General features: G+C 43.5%; 1 protein-coding gene and 1 non-coding gene across 2 annotated transcripts in view; one reads left to right on the forward strand and one right to left on the reverse strand.

Moving 5' to 3' along the window:
• CRADD (CASP2 and RIPK1 domain containing adaptor with death domain) overlaps positions 1-19,998 on the forward strand; it is a 134,367-nt gene extending 114,369 nt beyond the window's left edge. Inside the window, exon 3 of the mRNA XM_038756836.1 lies at positions 19,567-19,998. Within this exon, the coding sequence (XP_038612764.1) occupies positions 19,567-19,868 (302 nt within the window). The 3' untranslated portion in view covers positions 19,869-19,998. The remainder of the gene's footprint in view (positions 1-19,566) is intronic.
• Positions 19,999-22,058: 2,060 nt separating this feature from the next.
• Positions 22,059-22,196, reverse strand: LOC119937338. Its single transcript, XR_005454013.1, has one exon. It is a non-coding gene; the product is annotated as a small nucleolar RNA SNORA7 (small nucleolar RNA).
• Between the last annotated feature and the right edge of the window lie 1,643 nt (positions 22,197-23,839).

The raw sequence follows: 23,839 nt of genomic DNA on the forward strand, positions 1-23,839 counted from the left end.
GAAGGAGGTAAGATGGGGGGGATGGAGAGGGGGACGAGGCCTGTGCAGAATTGGGGTCTGGACCTTGTTACTTGCAATGCAGGAGTGATTTGCTGTGCTGTGAGTTGAACAACCCTTATAATACTTTAACTTTATGTGGGTAGGAAGCTTTCTAGTTGCCCATGTTCTCACCAAACGCAAAGCTTTCCTATTTTGATGTACGATTTACTGAATGGTAAACTAATGATTGCCGCAGTGCCTCTTCTTTACCCTACTTATCATGCATTTGTGTGCGAAGCCCCCTCGTACCAGTCAACCCTCCCCGTGTTCCCATTATGTCTGTCTGATTGGGACAGTTCCCGTTCCGCATCCTTGTAGTGTAGCAGTTCCGTGGCCTCGCTGTGGGTTGCTCAGGCGGAGGGAGGGGGTGAATTCACATATAGGGCACTCTTCCCACACTCGGCTGGCCTAGGATTTGGCATACACCCTTTATTCACTCCTCTCTTAGCCCTGTAGCACCTATGTACATATCTGTAATTTCATTTATTTACATTAATATCTGTCTTGTCCTCTAGGCTGTAAGCTCATTATGGGCAGGGGCTGTGTCTACCGACTCTCTTGTACTTTCACAAGAGAGGACATGAGGAGCAGCATAGAGTAGTGGATTGAGCACAGCCCTGGGAGTCCGAAGGTCATGAGTTCTAATCCCAGCTCTGCCATTTGTCTGCTGCGTGGCCTTGGGCAAGTCACTTCTGTTTGCCTCAGTTACCTCATCTGTAAAATGGGGATTGAGACTGAGAGCCCCACATGGGACAGGGACTGTGTCTAACCCGATATACTTGTACCGGTGCTTAGTACAGTGCCTTGGCACATACTGATTAACAAGTACCACAGTTATTGTTATTATTATGCTTACACTCTTGGTACAGTGCTCTGCACACAGTGAGTGCTCAATAAATACCGTTGATTGATTCCATCACCTTTGTTTAGTCTCTGCTCTGTGGGTGTGAGCTGATGGTTATTCTCCCATTCATCCATTCAGTCATATTTATTGAGCACTTATTGTGTGCACAGCACTATATTAAGTGCTTGGGAGAGTACACTATAACAGTAAACAGACACATTACCTCCCCAGATAGCAGCAAGAGAGAGCATCCCATTCAGATCTTTGTGGGAGGTATGGAGGGTGGGCAGAGCAGTGGGCATTGTGCCCATGGCAGAGTAGCAGGAAAAGCCTGCCTACTCCTTTGCCCTTACTCCACATTTCATACTGTTATTACTCTAGAGAAGGCACAGTCTCCCGCTGCCACCCGAAATGGCATTGTAACTTTTCTGCAGGGGTAGAGTTGCCAGTCTCTCTCGCCCTGCAGAGGCTGAGTCCTACAAACGGGGAGAGGCCTGGGGAAGGGAAACAGGAACTGGTTCCAAAGCCAGGCCCCTGAAGGAACCCATGTCCCCAAGTCTCTAAGGGGTTGAGAAATCTATTTTTATTTCTCTAGACATGAGAGGGGTTTATCTGGAGATCCAAGGAGGCACTGTTCAGAACAACACTTGCTCAGTGTGGCACTCCAACCTAAACAAGGAAGACAATACAAAGACACAATTACAAGAAAAAAAATATAGGTCTGACTGGGAATAGTTCCTAACCATCAGTGCGGTGGGGAGAGAGCAAGTCCTCTTCACTGACGAGGAAGCGGAGGTTTAGAAAGCAGTGAGCCTCTGAAAGAGCTAGGATTGGAAAATAAGCGTGCTTTTTTGTATTTTTTTTTTGTTTTTTAATGGTACTTGTTAAGCACTTACTAATAGCCAAGCACTGTACAGAACACTGGAGTGGATACAAGATAATGAGGTTGGACACAGTCCATGTTCTCACAGTCTAAATAGGAAGGAGTAGGATTTCATCCCAGTTTTACAGGTGAGGAAATTGAGGCCCAGAGAAGTTATGCGATTTGCCCAGGGTCATACAGAAGGCAAGTGGCAGAGCTGAAATTCGAACCCAGGTCTTCTGATTCCCAAGCCCATGCTCTTTCCTCTGAGCCGTGCTGCTTCCCCAAATTTCCTGGCCCGGGGATCTACAGCATTCTGCTATTTCCCCAACATTTCCCAAAATGTCTAAGGAACCAGACATTCCAATTTAGGCTGGGCAATCCTGAAATTTGAGATCAACCTTGCCTTCCATAGGTTCTGTGGTTCTTTAGGAGGTGTTGGTGTACAGAAAAACTGAAGTTGGGGAAAAGAAAGGTTGACTGAAGTGTGCCTCATTAGGTTGTCAGCTCCTTGAGGGCAGGGATGGTCTTCAGTTTTTACCTCCTTTGTATAATCCGTGTTTCCTGATACAAAGCCGTACAGAATCAGGCAATCAGCACATATTAGAAATAGGCATCTCGGCAGGCCAGAGGGAGTGAGTTGTGAGCCCACCCTGGCATAATAATAATAATAATAATAATAATAATAATAATAATAATGTTATTTGTTAAACGCTTACCGTGTGCCAGGCACTGTACTAAGCACTGAGGTACATACAAGATAATTGGGAGGGGCACAGTGTCTGTCCCACACAGGGCTCACAGTGTTAATCCCCATTTTACAAATGAGGTAACTGAGGCCCAGAGAAATGAAGTGACTTGCCCAAGGTCACACAGCACCTTGTAACCTCCCCAGCACTTAGAACAGTGCTTTGCACATAGTAAGTGCTTAATAAACACCATCATTATTATTATCTCCTCCTCCAACAGTTTTCCCCGATTAAGTTCCCCGTCCCTCCTGAATCATATCATTCCTTCAGCCAAGGAAGCCTCCCTTTAATAATATTTTATCTTCCCACCCTATTTTTGTCTCCCTGTTGTGTCATCTATAATAGTAGTATTCATTTTAGTCTTTGTTGAGCTCTTAGCAAGCGTGTCAAGCACTGTACTGAAGTGCTTGAACATAAAAACATAAAGTTTTTAGACTGTGAGCCCACAGTTGGGTAGGGACTGTCTCTATATGTTGCCAATTTGTACTTCCCAAGCGCTTAGTACAGTGCTCTGCACACAGTAAGTGCTCAATAAATACGATTGATGATGATAGACACAAGATAACCAGGTCCCACCTGTGGCTCAAGGTCTAAGTAGGAAGGAGAACAAGTATTTAATCCCCATTTTGCAGGTGAGGGAGCTGAGGCACAGAGAAATAAAGTGACTTGCCCAAAGACACACAGCAGGTAAGTGGTGGAACTGGGATTAAAACCCAGGTCCCCGGACTCCCGGGGAATCACTGATCTGATTTCATTCGGAAGGCTCAACCGTAAAGCTTTCTGGCAAAGTAGCAAAGTAGATGATATTTTTCTAGTGGATGGAAATTTACTTTTCACCATGATCCAAAATGTCAGTTCCTGATTAGTGTGTGTGTTTGGGTGTATGTGTGTGTGTGTTTGTGTACTTTTTAAAAATGACAGGCATTTCTTTTCCTGGAAATTTTCCTTTAAATCTTTGGGTTGGGGTTCAGGACATGCCAAAGGCATCGCTTTCATCCCCACATGTCTATTAAGGCACATAAGTAGTCTGTTTTCTGTGTTTCCAGACACTTTCAAAACTTTTTAAAAATTCTGTTGGAACTTAACTGTTTCCAGTAGTTGACTGGGCAAAACACAAAACCAAAAGCAGATGGGGCATATGTAGATAAACTGTTTTGTTTTCAGCCCTGTAATTTCCTAGGTCAGATAGCTCTTCAATTTTCTAACCATAAAAGCCTCTTCCCTACAACTTAAAAACGAGAAAAATGCTTCCAATAAGTAAGCTAAAATAATATTTTGTGCAATGTTTTTTTTAAGCCACCTTCCTGCTAGGGAAAGAAATTTAAAATTACCTTGAGAACTCTTTATACCTATGTCCAGATTATTTATGAAACTCTTGTGTTCTCACTGCAGATTACTTTAAAATGGCCTAATTCAGATTACAGCTAAAATCTCACCTTCTGCATTACTGCAGACTTTCAGGCTGAATTCTCATTTTATTCATTTACCAAATAGAAAGATAATGGCTGTGATATCAGGGACAACTGTAAAGTTGATGTATTGTTCTTTCTTCCGAGTTAAGAAGACTAACACACCAGACTGTAGCAGGGTGGGGTCGCCAGGATGATAACACTTCCATATCAATGAAAGTTGGTTCAAAATGAAAATTATTATACAAGTGAGTCACATTTTGGGCTTATCCTTCCCTTTTTTTTTTACATTTTTGGGTTCCTTAAATTGCAGAGAATCAGCAGAACTCAGTTTTTTATAACCTGGATAATAAATAAATACACTCTTGCAAAAAAAAATGATTTCCAGTTACACAGACCTTACTTCATAAATAGTAAAATCAATTTAAGTTAGCATTCCTTCCTTCTGCCTCTCTATCCGTAGCTTCTGGCCCAGGCATATGAGCAAGTTATGTTGCCAACTTGTGCTTCCCAAGCGCTTAGTACAGTGCTCTGCACACAGTAAGCGCCCAATAAATACGATTGAATGAATTGAATGAACAAGTCGCTATCTGTATGGGGCTGTAGCTTTCCAAATAGCATTTAAAGCAACATCAAATTTCTATTCCACTTTTTCCCCTTCAAAGAATCACTCCCCATATTCTATATATTCTCCCATTGCCATGGCACCCCTAACTTTAAATAGCTTCCTTCTCCATCTGCCTTCTCCATCTGATTTTGGCCAAATGGAGAGAGCACAAAAATCCTTTGTTTCGTTGATCGCATCTCCAAACAATGGTACACAGTTTTGTTGTCTGTAACTTATGCATCCATGCACATGTGGACCCCGAGCCTTCTATTTATGTATTATTCCATCATGCGGGGTTTCTTCACCATTCTTTGTCTCTCTAGAGAATATTCTTCTAAAATTTGAAAATGCAATAATCACCACTGCAGTAATTCCAGTGCAGTAATTCCTTGTGCACTTCTGCCAGAGTCATTATTATCCATCAATAAGCATTAGTAATAAAGTAACAATAATATTTGCTAAGCACTTAATGTGGGGCAAGCACCGTTCTAAGCGTTGGGGTAGATAAAAGTTGAGAAGCAGTGTGGCTTAGTGGATAGAGCATGGGCTTGGGAGTCAGCAAAGTCATGGGTTCTAATCCCAGCTCCGCCACTTGTCTGCTGTGGGACCTTGGGCAAGTTGCTCCACTCCTCTGGGCCTCAGTTATCTCGTCTGTAAAATGGGGGTTGAGACTGTGAGCCCCACATGGGGCAAGGGACCACATCCAACTCGATTTGCTTGTATCCACCCCAACACTAAGTTCAGTGTCTGGCACGAAGTAAGCACTTTACAAGTACCATCGTCATCATCACTATTATTACATGAGACACACTCCCCGTCCCACACGGGGCATACAGTCTATGTACTTATTATTTAATGAGTGAACCTACACAGGACAAAACGTAAGAAAATTAACTCGAACTTCAGGTCATTTAAGAAAATATAAGGGTCTGTCTTCTAGTGTGTGAAGAAAAGCCTGTCCCCTCAAGGCAGGGACCCGGATTGTGTGAGGGTGGGACTCCGGTTTGTTGGTGTCTATTTCTGATTTCTAGGAACAGAGATGGGCCACAGTATAGCCACCTTTTTAGTCTGATTGGGAACCCTCTCCATTCATGGAGCGGGGAAATGGTTTCCGAGTCGGGACCTTTCCCAGACCGAGCGGGGACAGTCACGAACTGGACTCTGCCTCCGTCTGAGCAGGACCCCTTTTCTGTAATGGAGGGGACTGGTTGAGTGCTCGGCACGCGGTAAGTGCCGATAAATACCATCGATTAAGTGAGGGCATTGGGCGAAGTGGATGTCTGGAAGAGCTTCAGTGGAATCCGTCAGGCAGAAAGACCATCATTATGGATTCCTGGAACGGACACGTGGATGGAAGTAAGGGGTATGGCGTTACCCCTGCCTGCCCAGTACTATTCTTGCCAACTTTGGTTTGGCCCTTGCAGATTCTGGTCAAAACTGGAAATTTCCAATTTCCAAAAAAACATACAGATTCCACCACTCGGGAGCATGGCATTGAATCAAACCCTAAATAATTCCCCTAGCCTTGAGCGGGCTGAAGGTAAGCAAAGCTTCTCCTGCTCTATTAATTTAAGGATGGTTCATCTACTCTGTTAGCCACAGAGTAGTGGCCCTGTGGCATCCTCAAGCAGCTTCCTAAGTACATTCATTCATTCATTCCATCGTATTTATTGAGCACTTACTGTGTGCAGAGCACTGTACTAAGTGCTTGGGAAGTACAAGTCGGCAACGTCTAAAGACGGTCCCTACCCAACAGTGGGCTCACAGTCTAGAAGGGGGAGACAGACAACAAAACAAAACATATTAACCAAATAAAATAAATAGAATAAATATGTACAAGTAAAATAGAGTAGCAAATATGTACAAACAATATACATATATATACATATACGTATAACATATATGTTATACGTATATGTATATATATGTATATTGTTTGTACATATTTGCTACTCTATTTTATACGTATATGTTATACTAACGTATAAACGTATAAGTAACGTATAAGTAATGTTATACTAACTAATATACTAACGTATATGTTACTCTATGTTATACGTATATGTATACATATTCATGTATATGGGGGATCAATCATTCATTCATGCACTCATTCATTCATTCATTCATTCAATCGTATTTATTGAGGGCTTACTGTGTGCAGAGGTGTCCCTCTGGCATAGTGGATAGAGCACGGGCCTGGGAGCCAGAAGGACCTGGGTTCTAATCCCGCCTCTGCCACTTGTCCGCTGTGTGACCTTGGGCAAGTCACTTCTCTTTGCCTCAGTGACCTCATCTGTAAAATGGGGATTGAGACTGAGTCCCATCTGAGACCGGGACTGTGTCCTACTTGAGAACCTCGTATCTACCCCAGCACTTAGAACAGTGTTTGGCACGTAGTAAGCGCTTAACAAATAAACATACTCCTACAGGGCAGAAACTGGGTCAATCAATCAATCAATGGTATTTACTGAGCACTTCCTGTGTGCAGAGTGTCCTGGGTGTAATCTTGATTGTGCCTGACCTCCTGTGGATGCACACAGTGTGCTCGTGTTCAGCCATATAATAATAATAATAATGACATTTATTAAGCGCTTACTATGTGCAAAGCACTGTTCTAAGCGCTGGGGGATACAAGGTAATCAGGTTGTCCCACGGAGGGCTCACAGTCAATCCCCATTTTACAGATGAGGGAACTGAGGCACAGAGAAGTGAAGCGACCTGCCCAAAGTCACACAGCTGACAGTTGGCCGAGGAGGAATTTGAACCCATGACCACTGACTCCAAAGCCCAGGCTCTTTTCCACTGAGCCACGCTGCTTCTCCAAAAAAGGAGGGCTCGTCCAGGATTAGGAAACACTGATCCATCTGGAAGATGCTTTGAAACACATATTCTTCAACATGATGGTCAGTGAAACCAAGAGGTGCTTTTGCACGGTATAAACTGAGCATTCACTGACTTTCTGCCTACAGTCATGGCTCAATCCCCAAGAGATATTTGTTTGGACCCGAAAATAATCGGCCAGTTGTCAAGGAAAGATTTTAACAAAATAGACAAAGATAGCCCATAGAACTAGGAAAATGTTCCTTTGGCATCTGAAGCTCAGTGTCACCGAATGTGGAGTATCAAGGCTGCTAAGGCTAGACCATAGGGGCCAGTGTGAGCTGAAAATCACCGACCTGATCTACTGCAGACCCAATCTTCATTCATTCAGTCGTATTTATTGAGTGCTTACTGTGTGCAGAACACTGTACTAAGCGCTTGGGAGAGTACAATATAACAGTAAACCAACACACTCCCTGCCCGCAGCGAGCTTACAGTTTAGAGAGGGAGACAGACAGTAATATAAATAAATTACAGATATGTTCATAAGTGTTGTGAGGCTTGAAGGGGGGATGAATCAAGGAAACAAGTCAGGGCGATGCAGAATGGGAGTGGGAGAAGACTGCTTGGAGGAGATGTGCCTTCAGTAGCCTTTGAAGTGGGGAGAGTAATTGTCTGTCAGATATGAGGAGGGAGGACTTTCCATGCCAGAGGCAGGATGTGGGCCAGAGGTTGCGGTGAGATAATAATAATAATAATAATAATAATAATAATAATAATAATAATAATAATAATAATGGCATTTAAGTGCTTACTATGTGCAAAGCACTGTCTAAGCGCTGGGGGGGATGCAAGGTGATCAGGTTGTCCCACGTGGGGATCACAGTCTTAATCCCCATTTTACAGATGAGGTAACTGAGGTGCAGAGAAGTTAAGTGACTTGCCCAAGGTCACACAGCAGACACATGGAGGAGCTGGGATTCAAACCCATGACCCCTGACTCCAAAGCCCGGGCTCTTTCCACTGAGCCACGCTGCTTCTAGATAGATGAGATTGAGGTCCAGTGAGAAGGTTGGCATTATAAAATAAAATAAATAATGGTGGCATTTAAGTGCTTACTATGTGCCAAGCACTGTTCTAAGCATTGGTATAGTAACCAGGTTGTCCCACGTGGGGCTCACAGTCTTAATCCCCACTTTACAGATGAGGTAACTGAGGCACAGAAAAGTGAAGTGACTTGCTCAGAAGTCACACAGCAGAGAAGTGGCAGAGCAGGGATTAGAACCCACGACCTCTAACTCCCAAGCCTGGGTTCTTTCCATTAGAGGAGCGAAATATGCGAGCTGGGTCGTAGTGTGCCAGAGCTTTCCAAGGTGGAGTTCTGGGACTCGGGCTCGCTTCCTGACAGGAAGCATCGCTGCTGTGCCTTGCCTCTGGGCTGCCAGACCGCCTCGCCTGCACTCATCCGTCGGGATCAGCCCCACAAAAACCCCAACTCCGGGATCACCGGAAACTCATTAAATTCGGCCTTAGCCCAAGCAGTCCCAGCCCCACCGCAGGCTGCTGGGTCACCTTGGGCAAGTCGCTTCACTTCCCTGTGCCTCAGTTTCCTCTTCTGCCAAGTGAGGGTAAAGTAACGGTTCACACTTCGCCTTAGGCTGTAAGCCTGGGGTGGGACAGGAACTGTGTCCGGTCTCATAATTTTGGTTAACGTGGTGCTGGGCTCGTAGTACGTGCTTAACGATTGCCATTATTAATAGTAATTGTAGTAATTCTAGACTGTGAGCCCACTGTTGGGTAGGGACCGTCTCTATATGTTGCCAACTTGTACTTCCCAAGCGCTTAGTACAGTGCTGTGCACACAGTAAGCGCTCAATAAATACGATTGATTGATAGTAACTAAGCACCTACTCTGTGTCAAGCACTGTTCTAAGCACGAGGGTAGAGGCAAGTTAAATATGTTGGAAAAAGTCCCTGCTTTTCCCATGTGAGGCTCACTGTCCAAGTAGGAGGCAGAACAGGTATTGAATCCCCAGTTTGCAGATGAGGAATCTGAGGCCCGGGGAAGCTAAGTGACTTGTCCAAAGTCACTCAACGGGCAAAACTGGGATTAGAACACCGTTCCTTTGATTCCCAAGCCTGTGTTCTTTCCACTTGGCCGTGCTGCTTCTTACTATGGGCCACAAGCACTGTATTAAGTGCCGGAATAGCTATAGTATAGGCAGACAAAGACCCCTTGCCACAGGGGGCTAGTAATATTATTACTATTGTTAAATGGGCACTGGAGTCAAGCGAATTCATTTCGTGTCTTCTTTTTATCTCATGAATTCTTGCCGGGTAAGTACAGATTTATGCAAAAATGTATCACCAGGCTGTTTTCACCAGTCTGAAACTCCATAATGAATAGTAGGTGCTTTATTAATTTGGGTTTGACACCTGCCACTGAAAAGAACAGCAGAAGCCAAAGATCTTCCCCATAACTGAGCACCAGCTGTTCCCCAGGTCTTTTCATTCAGATTTTCTTCCTTCTCTTGCCAAGGCTAAAATAGCAGCCAATTTTATAGAAAGATGTCTTCAAGGCGTGAATAAAGCAATCAGTGCTAAATAAAATAGACCACTGTGAAACTTGGATTAAATCCCCTTAAAGGAAGAGAATGGACCACTGTTCAATCAGTGGTATTTATTGAGTGCTTACTGGGTGCAAAGCACTTTACCAGGAGCTTTGGGGAGCTCTGTGCAACCAGAGTTGGGAAACGTGTTCTTTGCCCACCAGGAGCTTACCGTCTAGAGGGGGAGAAAGATCTTAAAATAAATTGTGGATATGTACGTAAGTGCTATTGAGCCAAGTGCAGGGTGGATATCAAGTGCTTAAAGAGTACAGGTTCAAGTATCTAGGTGATGTAAAAGGGAGAGGGAGTAAGGGGAATGAAGGCTTAGTCAGTGAGATTTGATTTGGGAGGAGATTTGATTTTAATAAGGCTTTGAAGGTGGGAAGAGTGGTGGTCTGTCTTAATATGGAGGGGGAAGGAATTCCAGGCCAGCATGTAGTTTTGGTATGAAGTCCTAATGGGGCATGATGCTTAAAAAAAATTGGAGGTCATAAGATTGGAGATCTTTGTAGGGGAACAGCACAGATTTGCGAGGAGTGGGTGGGTGAGAGAGAAGGCAGGTGAGGAGGTTGTGGTCGATTAGAAGAGTTTCATAGTTGGTGAGGGTGGAGACTATACAGTGACTAGGGATGATGCGATTGAGTCTGTGTCCAAGGTGAGTGAATGAGGTGGGGTGGAGCGGGAGGTCAGGGGAGTTAGGGAGTGATAGAAAGTATGGCAGCGGAAGGGTCGTCGGGAACATCCACGTGGTTATTGAAGTCCCCAAGGGCCATTGAAGAGGTGGAGAAAGAGAGAAGAAATGTGAGAAAGGGATCAAAATGGTTCGGAAAATTAGGCGAGGAGTTTGGGGGCCAGTAGGTGACCGTGACTATAGTGGGTGGTAGAGACAGATGATGTGGGCTTCAAGCGTCAGTTTCCACCCCCCCCCCCCACACACACACACACACATTCTGTAAGCTCATCATGGGCAAGGAATGTCACTGTTTATTGTTTTATTGTACTTTCCCAATTGCTTAGTACAGTGCTCTGCGCACAGTAAGTGCTGAATAAATATGATTCAATGAATGAAAGGAAAGAGGGATTGCAAGTAAGGAGTGGCTGCAGCCCTGGAAGTCCTCCTCTCAGAATGTCAATAATCAAGGTTTTATTTGGATTTACGCATGTTTTAATTTTTTTATGCTCTTCGTTTTCATGGTCACACCTCATCTTCAGGAGGTTCATGTGATTCACTGTGAAGTTTGAGATTGTAAAAGTGCAGTATTATTGCCTTTTGCTAGGAGTTCTCCAGTGCACTAATAACTTTATATCAACAGATGAATAAGAATGTTAAAAATTGAGTGCTTACTGTTTTTAGAGCACTGTAATAATAATAATAATAGCATTTATTAAGCACTTACTATGTTCAAAGCACTGTTCTAAGCACTGGGGAGGTTACAAGGTGAACAGGTTGTCCCACGTGGGGCTCACAGTCTTAATCCCCATTTTACAGGTGAGGTAACTGAGGCCCAGAGAAGTGAAGTGACTTGCCCAGAGTCACACAGCTGACAAGTGGCGGAGACCGGATTTGAACCCGTGATCTCTGACTCCAAAGCCCATGCTCTTTCCACTGAGCCACGCTGCTTCTCCAAGCCAAGTGCTTCTGTACTGAGCACTCGGAAGGAGAAAGGCTACCAGTGCAGTTATGCCTTTGCTTGGAGAAAGACAAAGAAAGGGAAACAGGTGGCTCTAGTGGAAAATGCACGGGTCAAGAAATCAAGAGACTGGGGTTCTTATTCCAGCTCAACCAACTGCCGACTGTGTGACCTTAGGGAAGTGACTTTACTTCTCTGTGCTTCAGTTTCCTCAAAAGTAAAGTGTGGACTAAATGCCGTATCCCCTGGTGGGACATAAACTGTCTCTGATTTGATTGCATGATATTTACCCAGCGCTTAATACAGTGTTAGCAAAAATAGTAATAATTATAATGATAATAACATAACAGCATTTTCTAAGATAGGCTCCACCCATTTCCAGTACTTTTGTAGAGGAAGGGGTTGGGAAGAAGGAGGGAGAGGGTCAAGAAAAGGAGACTGAAAAGGCATTATCACCCTACAGAGTGTTTGTATGCAATCGCTTTGAGTTTAGTTAGTGCTCTTCTAAGTGAACTTTGGTTTCTAATGAAAAATGACCATAAAAATTTATCTTGATTTGGGGATATAGACTATAAGGGGGTCGTGGATAAAAATATCACCTCTCACTTGGAACCAGGGGCAACTGGAGAAACAGAATCTCCATTTGGTCATAAACTTCTGTTTCTCCAAACTATTCTGCCTCAATCTGCAATATCAGAGTAAATCTGTGGTGTTTCAGAAGTGGTTATACCACATTTAATATTCAGATAGGGTAGAACACATTCTGCTTTGAGGAACAATTGGAAGCTTTATTTTTAAAATTGCTGCTAACATTTTTATTCACTCATTTTAAGTAAAAGGGATGTGGGAGGAGTGAAGGATGTCATGTCTTTAGTCACTGCTGCCTCCTCAGTTTTCAAATGTTTTCGCTTTTGAAGAAACTGTGTGATTAACTGAATCTTCAGCATTCCTGGTGGACAAATCTGGAGGTTATGGGAGAATTTTGTATAAGAAGGGTACACTTATATGAACCACTTATACTACTTACCCTTACACATGGGAAGTAATAATGATGGTGTTTGTTAAGTGCTTACTATATGCCAAGCACTGTTCTAAGCGCTGGGGTAGATGCATGGTAGTCAGGTTGTCCCATGTGGGACTCAGTCTTAATCCCCATTTTACAGATGAGGTCACTAAGGCATAGAGAAGTGACTTGCCCAAAGTCACACAGCTGAGAAGTGGTGGAGCCAGAATTAGAACTCACAACCTCTGACTCCCAAGCCTGTGCTCTTTCCACTAAGCCACACTGCTTCTCCATGGCTTAGTGGAAAGAGCATGGGCCTGGCACTCAGAGGATCCGAGTTCTAATCCCAGCTCCACTACTTGCCTGATGTGTGACCCTGGGCAAGTCACTTAACTTCTCTGTGCCTCTGCTACCTCATCTGTAAAATGGGGATTAAGACTGTGAGCCCCATGTGGGACATGGACTGTGTCCAACTTGATTAGCTTGTATCTACCCCAGAACTTAGTACAGAGCCTGGCACATAGTAAGCACTTAACAAATACCACCAAAACACCACAGTATGGCTAGAGCTTCCAATTTATGCAGTGGTTTTGCCCTGCAGAACTGAGGCTCTGATGAGTAAAGCACCCCAACAGCTACAGGATCCTGCGTGAAATAACTTTAGGTTATTGAAATGAGTTTAAATAGAACAAATTAAGTTTTTGTACACTTCCTTGTGAGTTCTCGTGGTTAAATAGTGTTTGCTTTGCAGCAATAAGAAAAGAAAGCAAGAATATATATATATATGATATATGCATATATGTATCATATATATCTATATCTATCTATCTATATATATATATATATATATACATATATTATTTAGCAATTTACGCAACTGAAGAGCTTTCAGAATGTTATTCATGTGTAGAAATTTTTTCTGGGTGCTGTATGTTGCTTTTAGGGATTAAGCAAATTTCCTTGCCTGTTAAAAAAATCAAGAAATAGAAAACTCATTGTAGAGTACTTACAAATGCATAATTTAACATTTAGGCTGAGGTCAAATAGGAACCACTGCGACAGTAGGACAACTTTTATCGTCTTAATGTCCATTCGACTCCACCTTACCTTTTTTCTTTGTTTCCCCTCACCTTACTCAGTTGGAGACATTTATTGAATGGCTGTAAGTTCAGGGAATATATGAGGCCTGGAAAGGAATTACAAGGAAGCAGGTGGCAAAATACCAGCTGTAAATGTAATCCCTTTCTTTTTTCCTAGATGTCTTTCTCTTTCCCCTCATTTCTTCTTTCCCCTCCTTCCTCGGAATCCAGTTGGTGGAGGAGGAGGGTTTAATAAGGAGCTTTCTCTTCCACTCTTCCTAGCTTGGCTCCTGGCAGAGTATCTGGATCACTGACTGTAATTTCTTTTAATGTCTGTTGCAGGGCAGGGATAGTATCTTCTGACTCTATTGGAGACCCCCAAGCCCTTAGTATAGTACTGTACACATAAGCGCCCAATAAATACCATCTATTGATGGAGTGATCCCACTGCTGACAGGGAGTGGGAGAGAAATGGGATAAGTAGAATTGGGGGAAAGCAGTAAATTTGTCTCTGTTGCCCCTCCTTCCCCTCTCATTTAGGTGTGGAGTGCCCTTTTAGACTGTAAGCTCATTGTGGGCATGGAACATGTCTGTCAACTCTGTTATATTGTATTCTTCCAAGCCCTTAGTATACTGCTCTGCTCACACAAAGAGCTCAGTAAATACCATTGATCGATTGATTGGAGTCTGAATATCCAGGCTCATGCTTTAGAGGCCCCCTCTTTAGATAGCTGGCTGAGAAGAAAACGTTTCTCACTTTGTTTTTGCTGGATTCTAAAATCAACACATTTTGTCCAACATTGAAAATGGAACTATGGAAGCTAATGCACCCAGTTCCTTGAACACGAGGTTTGTGTTTTGGCAGTCTCTCGGGATAAGGGCAAATCACACTGTAGTGCCCATCCGCTCCAACACCATGCAAATGGACACAAGCAGGGGCTTCGGTAACTTGGCACATTGAGTCCAAATAGATGCGCTTTGTCCTAAGAACACTCCCAAGGTCCCTAATTGCGGTCTAGCTAAAATGGGGATTGAAAACATGAGTGGTGGCAGAACTGAGATTTGCCTGAAAAAAAAAAAGCTGTGGGGAAAGTCACAGAGAAGAGACTTTCGTGCTATTTTAGAAGTTTGCTTATTCAGTAGCTCTTAAGATCACACCATGTTGGCCGCCACAGTTTACCGGCCAGCAAATTGGTTCCACAGTTGCCCGTGGGCTTCAGCCTACTTTAAGCATTGCATTCATTTCCCTTCCCTCTGTTCACTAAGCCTCCTCATCCAATCCACCCAACTGTTCTAAATTGAAATGAGCATGGCTTTGGTAGCTGAGGAGGAACTGGCCTTCCAAACCTCATTATTGCAGGATTTATCCTGCCCCAGGGCAGGATTAGAACTCTCCAAGAAAACAGTTAAACCTGTCAAGCTTGTTAGTGTAAAATTTTCGACTTGAAATCTGATGCTTTTAAACCTCTCTCTGATCTTACACTTCCCTGTCCAGGAAGCAACAGCAAAAGAAGCAAAATACCATTTATTTTGCCATAGCATTGGTGTTGGTAATATGTTCGAGGTTTCAATACTTTTATTTTCAATCTTAAAAAAAACCTGTCAGAACATCCCAGTGTAGCAGACAGTCGATCTTGAAAAACAATCAAGTAAATAATCTGGGTTTTGGGTTTCTTTTTTTTTTTCATTTCTAGAGCACCTTTTTAATCCAGAAGGATTGTTAATGAGTTTGAGGCCCATATTACCATTACAGATAATGGATACAGATGTTATCACTACATTCAGAAATTCTGCATTCCCCGAGAAAATGCTTTTGGTAGTTTTAGCGTCTCAGTTTGTGCTCCCCTTTGTTGTATTTTATTTTTGGCTAGATTGTCTCAAGAAGTCTAAGAACCAAATAGATTACACTATTAACCTCTTCAAATTTACACTATTTACCGTTTTCAAATTTTAGAAGTTGATATAATCATTTCATTTATTTCATTTTGTTTTATATTTCCTTGTTTTTCTTTAAAATGGGAAAAGACCTACCCCCAAATAATAATAATGGTGTTTGTTAAGCACTTACTGTGTGCCAAGCACTGTTCTAAGCAGTTCTGCTAACTGATTGCATTTTGGTGGGTTTTTTTCGGTGAGGGCCCCAATTTATGCATTGAAATCCACAATCTTGGAAATCTTTGTACTGCAAAATGAAATTTTTAATTATGTAAACCAGTTCATTGAGTCAATGGACATGTTCCCAAAGAAGAAACATCTGTGTTTAGGGTGTGAAGCAATCACAAGCAATCACTGTGAATCAAAACGCATTTATGAGAGAGAATTCATCTAAATCAGGTCACACCTTCTAGAGCCCTGTCATCTCTTCTTTGTGCAGAGGCATAAATACTGAATGCAGTTGCAAAATAGTGTGTAATTATTGCAGGAAATGATATTTTCTCTCCTTAATATCTCCTCCTTTGCCAGTGCAGAGGGCAAACCTGTTTATCCCTTTGTCACAGAGCCCTGACGGTTATTAATGATCTCTACTCGTTGAAAGTTCGGGTCCTGCTCTTTGTTTTGCCCTCTGTTCAGTGAAGAGAACACATCTAATTCTGTAAGAGAACAGAAAGGCAGGGCACCTGGTAACTTCTGGATATGCAAGAGCTTGAGGTAAAATTATAATATAATAATAATGGCATTTATTAAGTGCTTACTATGTGCAAATCACTGTTCTAAGCACTGGGGAGGTTACAGGGTGATCGGGTTGTCCCACTTGGGGCTCACAGTCTTCATCCCCATTTTACAGATGAGGTAACTGAGGCCCAGAGAAGTTAAGTGACTTTCCCAAAGTCACACAGCTAATTGGTGGAGCAGAGATTTGAACCCATGACCTCTGACTCCAAAGCCCGTGCTCTTTCCATTGAGCCACGCTGCTTCTCTAAAAGGACAGAAAGTGGCCATTGAGCCACAGCTAAGAGAGGAAACAGTAGCTTGGAATTCCTGACCACTGTAAAACTGCCTTTATGTGTCTTTATTATTTTAAGAAGCAACTCTGTTTCTACTTTATGCCTGGAACTTCCCAATCCTAACCTGTGGTTCCTTTGTCTTCGAAGTGATCACCCAGACTAAAATGATTAATTTGTGTCGATGAGATCCGGAGCTTAGAATGAGAAATGTGACCGTAATGATTTCATTGGGTGGCCAGAGGTTGTAGCAAAAATGAAGGTAATGGTGCTAAGTCTTTGGGGGTTGTGGAGATGAGAGCCTCCTTTTACTTCTGGCAGCATCTGGTTTTTTGGGGGGTTTTTTATGGCATTTATTAAGCGCTTACTATGTGCAAAGCACTGTTCTAAGTGCTGGTTGATCCTGGTGTGCCTTCCATCACTCTTCCTGCACCCTCCGCCCTGCCCCATCCTCATCAGCTCCTCCACAACTGTTCAGTTTCAAATTGGTTCCAAAATAAGCTCTGGGGAAAAGACAGAGTGGGCAGACAAGGGCAGGAAATGCACATGAAGAGGAAGGGGAAGGAAAGGGGTCACCATGGGGATTAAATGATGCTCTCATCTTCACAACCCAGCTGTCTGGGAGTGTATGAAACTCAATAGAAGTGTGTAGGTGTAGGGGACCGATTTGGAAGGTTACCTATCACCAGATATCTCGCCTGAAATGAAGTTTCTTTAATGCAACGTACCTAAAAGGTACCCCAGATGACTTGAATATACAGCAGCCCCCTTTATAACCTTTTCTTTTAGCTCACTAAAAGAAATTCTTAAAGAAATTATTTAATTAGTAATTCTAAAAGAAATTATTAAATTTTTAATGCCATTCTTATGTACATAGTCCTTCACTTCAAGCTATCAAGTTTATTACTTTCACTTAAACATTTCCCTTCCCATAGCTTTGAAGCAGCCCATTTCAATTTAGCATTACCGTAGTTGAGTAGATCAATTTAGAATATAAGCAACAGTAGATCTTGGAAGAACTTTATTCTGCCTTTTTGCTGAAATGGCTATAAAAGATAAAACAGAAATTAAGTACTGGATTTGCCCACATAGACACTCAAAAAGATTGAATTCAAAATCTTTTATTATTGTTATATATTCCCATTGCTCTTTGATCGTGTCCTTGGTTCAATGAATTGACCACTTCAGATGTCAGATTGTATATTATGGTATTCAACTTGGGTTAATAAAGTGCTTTTCTGTAGAGAGGCTCCAAACATTTTCCAAGATTGCCCTTTATCCTCACTTGCTCATGAAAAAACTGTTAAAATCGTACAATCCTAGGGCTAGGATACACGGGACTGTGAGAGATTTTATAGTCCAAGCTTCGTGGCTTCCAGTCTTATAGTCCAAACTTTGTGGCTTTGTGGCTTAGGTTTTCACAGCATCGATTGAGTACCTATTGTGTGCTCCCCAACCTGTCCTGCCTCTGGCCTGGAACTCCCTCTCACCTCAAATCCAACAGATAATTACTTTCCCCTCCTTCAAAGGCTTATTGAAGGCACATCTCCTCCAAGAGGCCTTCCTGACAAAGCCTTCCTTCCTCTTCTCCCACTCCCTTCTGCATCACCCTGACTTGCTCTCTTTATAAGTACTTAGTATAATGCTCTGCACACAGTAAGTACTCAATAAATACGGTAGAATGAATGAATTCACCCCCCCCCAGCCCCACAGCACTTATATACATATCTGTAATTTATATATATTAATATCTGTCTCCCTGTCTAGACTGTAAACTCATTGTGGTCAGGGAATGTGTTGGGTTACTGTTGTATTGTACTCTCCCAATCACTTGGTACAGTATTTTACACACAATAAGTGCTCAATAAATACGATTGACCGACTCACTGGGTGCCAAATGCTGTACTGTGTAGTTGGGGAATGTGAACAAAGTTAAAGACCACCTTGAGGCATTTACTGTCTAATGGAGGAAGCAATAGACAAAACTTGTTTAATATACCAGAGTTAAGAATAAGAGAATCTATACAAAGAATAGGCCCAAGTAACTATTTTATTTAAAAAAAGAGTGCTCTCCACTCTTTCCTTCATTGCCTAATCTAAACTCTTACTAGGTGACGGGCACTGTACTAAGCCAGTTTTCCTGCTTTATTTTTCTCATTCTACTGAGGGCGAATAATCAGTTAATAAATCAGTGGTATTTATTGAGTGCTTACTGTGCGTGAGCACTGTACTGAGTGGGAGAGTGCAATACAACCGAGTTGGTTAAATAAGCAGTAAGAAAAGGTTAAATGACTCCCCCAGGGCCACAAGTCAGTGGCAGTGCTGGAACAAGAACCTAAGCCTCCTGTCTCCCGAGGTGGTGTTCTTGAATCAATCAGTCTTCAATCAGTGGTTTTTATTGAGCGCTTAATGTGTGCGGAACACTGTACTGAGCACTTGGGAGAGTAAGTATGGTACAACAGAGTTGGTAGGCATGGTCTCTGCTAACAAGCTTATAGTCTAGAAGGGGAGACGTCTAGTGCACAGTGCCCATTCACCAGCTGGTCATATTCTTGATCAGTCAAGAATGGAACAAGAGGAATGGAGACAAAAGGCATCTTGGGGAATTCAGGTTCATTGTCAGGCAATTGTAAGGTAAGGTTCATTGTAAGGCAATTGTAAGGAATTGAAAGGTTCATTGTAAGAGAGGGAAAGACCCTCTCTTTCCCGAGAGGGTCATTGTGTAACAGTGGGAGAATTTTCCAGGGAAATTGTGCAATTCCCAGTCCTAGGAGATCTTTAAGAATAGAAGAGCCATCCATATGCCCGGAGACAATGTGAGGGGATCCCTAGGGCTTAGCCATGTGATTCCAATTAGTCTCTCTCCTTTTAGCAAAGCTTACTTGTCAACACTCTTCACTCCCAAGTGATGGCCAGTGGTGTGCAGACACTGACCTCCTGTTTTATCTATTTTTCCCCCCTCGATCCAGATGGTAGGATTTCTGAGATTCCGCCACACATTTTGAACCGCTCACCATCTGACCAGCAGATTAACCTACTGGCCAGACGTCTGGGCCCAGAGTGGGAGCCCGTGGTGCTGGCTCTGGGCCTGTCGCAGACGGACATCTACCGCTGCAAGGCCAACCACCCCCACAACGTGCAGTCCCAGATCGTGGCCGCCTTCGTCCGGTGGAAGCAGTGCTTTGGGCACAAGGCAACCGTTGGGAGCCTGCATGATGGTCTCGTGGCTATGGACGTGGACCCTTCGGTGCTGCAGCACATGCTGGAGTGAAGCTGGCCCACCCCTGGTGCTCCCAGAGCCCTTCGGTCAAATGTTGCCTTAGCAAAATCTCACTGCAAATTCTGATTTCTCTTCTCCTTCACTGCCTCTTTCCCTCTCCTTCTGTCGTGCTCCTCCCTCCCCCCCCCCCCCCCCCCCCCGCATGATCCCCAGATGAAATGGTTTGTGTTCTCCTTCGTGTTCTCTCTCTCTCTCTCTCTCTCTCTCTCTCTCTCTCTCTCTCTTTCATGTTCCTCGGACGGAATGGTATTCATATCATTTGACAGCATCCGTCAGGCCAGACATCTCAGAACTTCCCACCTATTTATAGACGTCATCCATTTTTTTTTTACATGCGGGAAACCCAAATTAATTCTTAGCTGTTTTACCAGAACTAAAATTTTTCAGACACAGATGGCCCCCCAGAACCAAACTGGACTTTATTTTTCTAAAGCAGCATGAATGGTGTGAAGCACTTAGTCCCCTCAGAGGACCTCAAAGTTTTCCCCTTCTAATTTCACACATATTAAAGGGAGAAAATAACAGGCGTTATTATTTCTTTCAAAAGGAATGGTTGGCTATTTTCGTACTGGAGGAATAGCTCAGTATTAAGTGTAATTAATTAATCAGTGGTATTTATTGAGTGCTTACTGTGTGCATAATACTATACTAAGCCATTAGAGAGAGTGCAGTGAAGAAGACATGATACCTGCCACCACTCTGCGCAAAGAAGCATTGAGGTCTCAGCCAAAATCCCTGAGGCTTTGGGCTTACGAGGAGACATTACGGCACACCAAGAAATTTGTTAAGGAGCTGGGGAGAGATGCCGTCGTTAATAGCCAGTGGCCAATAACCACAGTCTTCTAGACTGTGAGCCCACTGTTGGGTAGGGACCGTCTCTCTATGCCGCCAACTTGTACTTCCCAAGCACTTAGTACAGTGCTCTGCACACAGTAAGCGCTCAATAAATACGATTGAATTGAATGAACCAGGTCTTAAAGTTAAAAAGATTTTTAACTGGAACAGTGGTGGTCTTTGCCACCTTTCCCTGCCATCCCTGCTGTCCTGGAGGGTAGAGTGGCAGCCAGGCACTGAGGAAAGAATCCAGGCCTCAGCCCAGGATAGGTGGGGCTGCAGTTTCTGGCCATCAAAGAGTCAGGTGTGGTTAGGGGCACTGACCCCCTGGGCACCGCCTCCCCAGAACCCCTATTCCTGCACTTTTTCCAGTACAGGAGCCAAATTCAAACTGGCTCCGGCTGACTTGTGGCACTGCTTAGAACATCCATGAAGCGCCGATAATATGATCAACTCCTGGGAAGGGGAGACCAGGTCTTCAGACTGTCCCTTGCACTAGAGGGCTCAAAATCTATTGAGAGGAGTGGGGAAGGCCTACTATTAAAATGAAGCAGAACTGGGACAACCAAGTTCAATAGGAACGATTGAACCGTTTTAGCAGGAGGAAGTGTGCTCCTAAAGCACCGTTGTGCTTTGGGTAGGGTCCCCAGACATTTCAGCGCTCCAGGCAAATGCCACAACCATCCTAGCTTTTCCGTTGCTGAGAAGTGGCTTCTGCCTTCTCTGGGCTCCTTTTGGAGTGCAAAAGGGTTCACTCTTGGGCTGTGATACTGAGGGGACTGTTCCACTCAACAATCAATCAGTCAATCAATCAATTGAATCAAATGAATCAACACCAGTGTTCCCGTTCCCCTCATGTTCCTTTGAGCTACAGGTGGCTATAGATGGCTGAGAAGCAGTGTGGCGTAGTGGATAGAGACGGGCCTGGGAGTTAGAAGGACCTGGGTTCTAATCCCAGCCCCGCCACACGTCTGCTGTGTGACTTTAGGCAAGGTACTTAACTACTCTGGGCCTCATCTGTGAAATGAGGATTATGAGTGTGAGACCTTGTGGGACAGGGCCTGTGTCCAACCTGATTAACTTGTATCCGCCCCGTGTTTAGAACAGTGCCTGACACATTTGGCTCATCCTGTGCTGTCGAATTGTCTCCAACCCATAGCGATGCCGTGGACACATCTCTTCCAGGACGCCTCACCTCCATCTGCAATTATTCCGGTACTGTATCCGTAGAGTTTTCTTGGTAAAAATATGGAAGTGGTTTACCTTCGCCTCCTTCCACGCAGTAAATTTGAGTCTCCTCCCTCGACTCTCTCCCATGCTACTGCTGCCCATTGCCGGTGAGTTTTAACTTGTAGTAGATTGCCTTCCATTCGCTAGCCACTGCCCAAGCTAGGAATGGAATGGGTATGCCTTTGCTTGACTCTTCTCCCCATAGTCGAGACTGGTAGAGTACTGGAAACTCTCCAGGTGCGATCTTGAGAGGGGGGCTTAGCACATTTAGCAAGTGTTAACAAGTACCATAATTACTATTATAGTGATTATTAATAGGAAAGGAGGGGACTGACCAGGCCTTAGGCTAAACTTTAATGATTGATGCTCTCCTCCTTGCCTGCATATGAGTAAATTCATTCATTCATTCAATCGTATTTATTGAACACTTACTGTGTGCAGAGCACTGTATTAAGTCATGACAGGGGTTTTATTGCCTCTAAGAAACTCCTCCCTGTTTGACAGAAGTACCTCCCCCAGCTGACCCCTGCCCTGCTTCACACACTTGTGCCCCCAATATACTTCTCCTCTCTTTCTTACTTTTTTTTAATGATATTTAAGTGCTAACTGTGTGCCAGGCACTATACTAAGTGCTGGGATAGATGCAAGAAAATCAGGTTGGAAACAGTCCATGTCCCACATGGCACTCACAGTCTTAATCCCTATTTTACAGATGAAGTAACTGAGGCACAGAGAAGTTAATCAGTTAATCAATTGTATTTGTTGAGCGTTTTCCACGAGCAGAGCACTGCACCAAGTGCTTGGGAGAGCACAATTCAACAGAGTTGGTAGATTCATCTTCCTAACTAGACTGTGAGCTCACCATGTGCAGGAATGTATCTGTTGTTATATTGTACTCTCCCAAGCGCTTAGTACAGTGCCTTGCACACAGTAAGCACTCAATAAATATGATTGATTGAATGAATTCCCTGCCCTCTTGGAACTCACAGTCTAGTGGGAGAGACAGAACTAGTGGAGCTGGGGGAAGGGGGGATAAAGGGAACAAATCACGGTGACTCTTGACTTGCCCAAGGTCACGCAGCACGAATGGCGGAGCTGGGATTAGAACCCAAGTCCTTCTGATTCCCGGGCATGTGCTCTATCCACTAGTCCACACTGCCTCTCTACTTCCTCAGCCACCCTGCTACACTCCCACACATTAATTGTAGCCAGAGCCATGCATAGGGAGTGGAGCCCCAGCCAACAAAAAAAGACGAGAAGGGAAACTATTGGAGCATGGAAGAGGCTTTTAATCAAGTTGTCACATATACTTTTTCTAAAAAGCTGTGGGGAAGCCTTTGTTGACAACACACAGTTTTAAGAATTTTACATCAAGGGTTTTATTTTGTCCACTGAGGACTTTTTGCGGAGACCCAAGAATTACTGAGGTCTGCCTCTTCCAAGCAATGTTTTACATGCATATTTTCACCTGGATACTTTAGATGGTTGAATTTTAACTTGCTCTAATTGTTTGTATTGTTTTCTTATGGTTCCATATGTCTGTCCTTCCCGCATTAAGATGATCTTGGGGAACAGGGATGATATATAAATTAATTTTATTGTATCACCCTAATGCTGAATAGTGTTTTTGTTCATTGAATGTGTCTGTTTATTGTTGTATTGTACTCTCCCAAGTGCTTAGTACAGTACTCTGCACACAGTAAGCACCCAATAAATACAATTGACTGACTGACTCATTGTAAGCATTTAATATATTTCAGTAATAATAAAGTTAATGAAACCACTTCAAGAACTGACTCTGTAATAACATTCTCCAGAGGTCTGAAAGTGCATTCGTGTTCTTTTAAAGGAAAACTGTGCATCCCAGTGTCCGTTTGCAGAAGACGATCCAGTTCAAA

This window comes from Tachyglossus aculeatus, chromosome 14 (assembly GCF_015852505.1).
Source record: "Tachyglossus aculeatus isolate mTacAcu1 chromosome 14, mTacAcu1.pri, whole genome shotgun sequence".
NCBI classification, from domain to species: domain Eukaryota; kingdom Metazoa; phylum Chordata; class Mammalia; order Monotremata; family Tachyglossidae; genus Tachyglossus; species Tachyglossus aculeatus.